The sequence below is a fragment of the Numida meleagris genome, chromosome 6 (genome assembly GCF_002078875.1).
Source record: "Numida meleagris isolate 19003 breed g44 Domestic line chromosome 6, NumMel1.0, whole genome shotgun sequence".
Lineage (NCBI taxonomy): Eukaryota > Metazoa > Chordata > Aves > Galliformes > Numididae > Numida > Numida meleagris.
The window spans coordinates 1,381,191-1,382,449 of record NC_034414.1 but is presented as its reverse complement, the minus strand read 5'-3'; the positions used below and the strand labels follow the sequence as shown (position 1 = coordinate 1,382,449).

Here is a 1,259-nt window from a genome sequence, read left to right as displayed (position 1 = left end):
CGGCACCCTCCCCGTCCCCCACAATTGCGCCACGTCCCCCCTGCTTTGCCCACCTGCTCATAGGGCTGCATGGTGCTGCCCCCCAGGAAGGAGCCCACCTCATCCCGCACCAGGCTCTCCTGGCCCTGGGGGTCCTGCAGCCGCACCAGGCGCACCCCGGGGGGTGTGGGCTCCTCGGGCAGGGTCTCCCACAGCCCCGTGACGAAGGCCAGGGTGGGGGGCACGGGCAGGCCAGCGCGGGCGGAGAGCGACCAGCGAGAGAGCAGGGGGTCCTCCAACCAGTGTGCCAGCGGCGCTGAGCCCCCGGTGGGGCAGTCAAGGTCACGGGCCAGCTCACCCTCCCAGCTGCCCTCGGACCCAAAGGTGCCGGTGACGTAGGTAGCACGCCGGGGAGGCACAAATTCCTCCAGGGCGCTGCAGCCCCCTGCCTCGAAGGAGACCCCCCTGGAGAGCAGCAGGGACCACGCGCCCGGTGACGTCTCCGAGGGCACGCGGCTGGCCCAGGCGGGTGCCAGGCACAGCACCATGGCACCTGCGGGTGGCACGGGATGAGCAGCGGCCGTGTCCCCACGCGCTGGGGGGCTGCTGGGTGCCAGGCTGGGGGGACGGGGCCGCACTCACCTGGGCAGCGGGTGCCACCCTCCAGCAAGACGGGCAGGAAGGCGGTGGGGGAGCCCAGTACGCACACGGTCATATCCAGCGGGCCAAATCCTGTGGCAAGGCGGTGGTAGGGCGCGTGGGACCCGCTGCCACCCCACGCGAGCAGCCTGTGCCCTCAGCCCGGCGCTGTGTCCCCAGCCGGGCGCAGCCCAGCACTGTGACCCCAGCCCAGCACCACGGCCCCGTAGCACGACCCCAAACCTGGCCCTACACCCCCAGGCCACACCGTGCCCCGGTCCGGCCCCATCCCACCACCCCACCTCCCCACGGCCCCCCGGACCCATACCAGTGCGTGGCTGGCTGCTGCGGTCTACGGTGAGGGGCATCCCCTCCTGGCGCAGGGCGTGCTGCAGCACCTCGTAGGCGTGGGCCGTGGGGTCGGGGTCCCCACCATCCTCGGGACCCTCGCCGTCGGACACCTCCTCGTCCTGCCAGCCCGGGCACAGCGCCTCGGGGCCGGCCCACTCCTGCTCCTTCATGCCCAGAGCCTGCTCAGCGCTCAGCCGGTCCACGGAGAGCTGCGACGGGGCACGGCCGAGCTGGCACCGCACAGCCACGCCGCGGGGCACCGTGACGGGCACGGGGCGGGGAGGGGGCGG

The 1,259-nt window shown here is 73.6% G+C and overlaps 1 protein-coding gene across 1 annotated transcript in view; it reads right to left on the bottom strand.

Moving 5' to 3' along the window:
- CARNS1 (carnosine synthase 1) overlaps positions 1 to 1,244 on the bottom strand; it is a gene marked incomplete at its 5' end in the record, with an annotated part of 5,800 nt that extends 4,556 nt beyond the window's left edge. The window contains 3 exons of the mRNA XM_021402012.1: positions 54 to 532; positions 622 to 711; positions 947 to 1,244. Of these exons, the coding sequence (XP_021257687.1) occupies positions 54 to 532; positions 622 to 711; positions 947 to 1,244 (867 nt within the window). The remainder of the gene's footprint in view (positions 1 to 53; positions 533 to 621; positions 712 to 946) is intronic.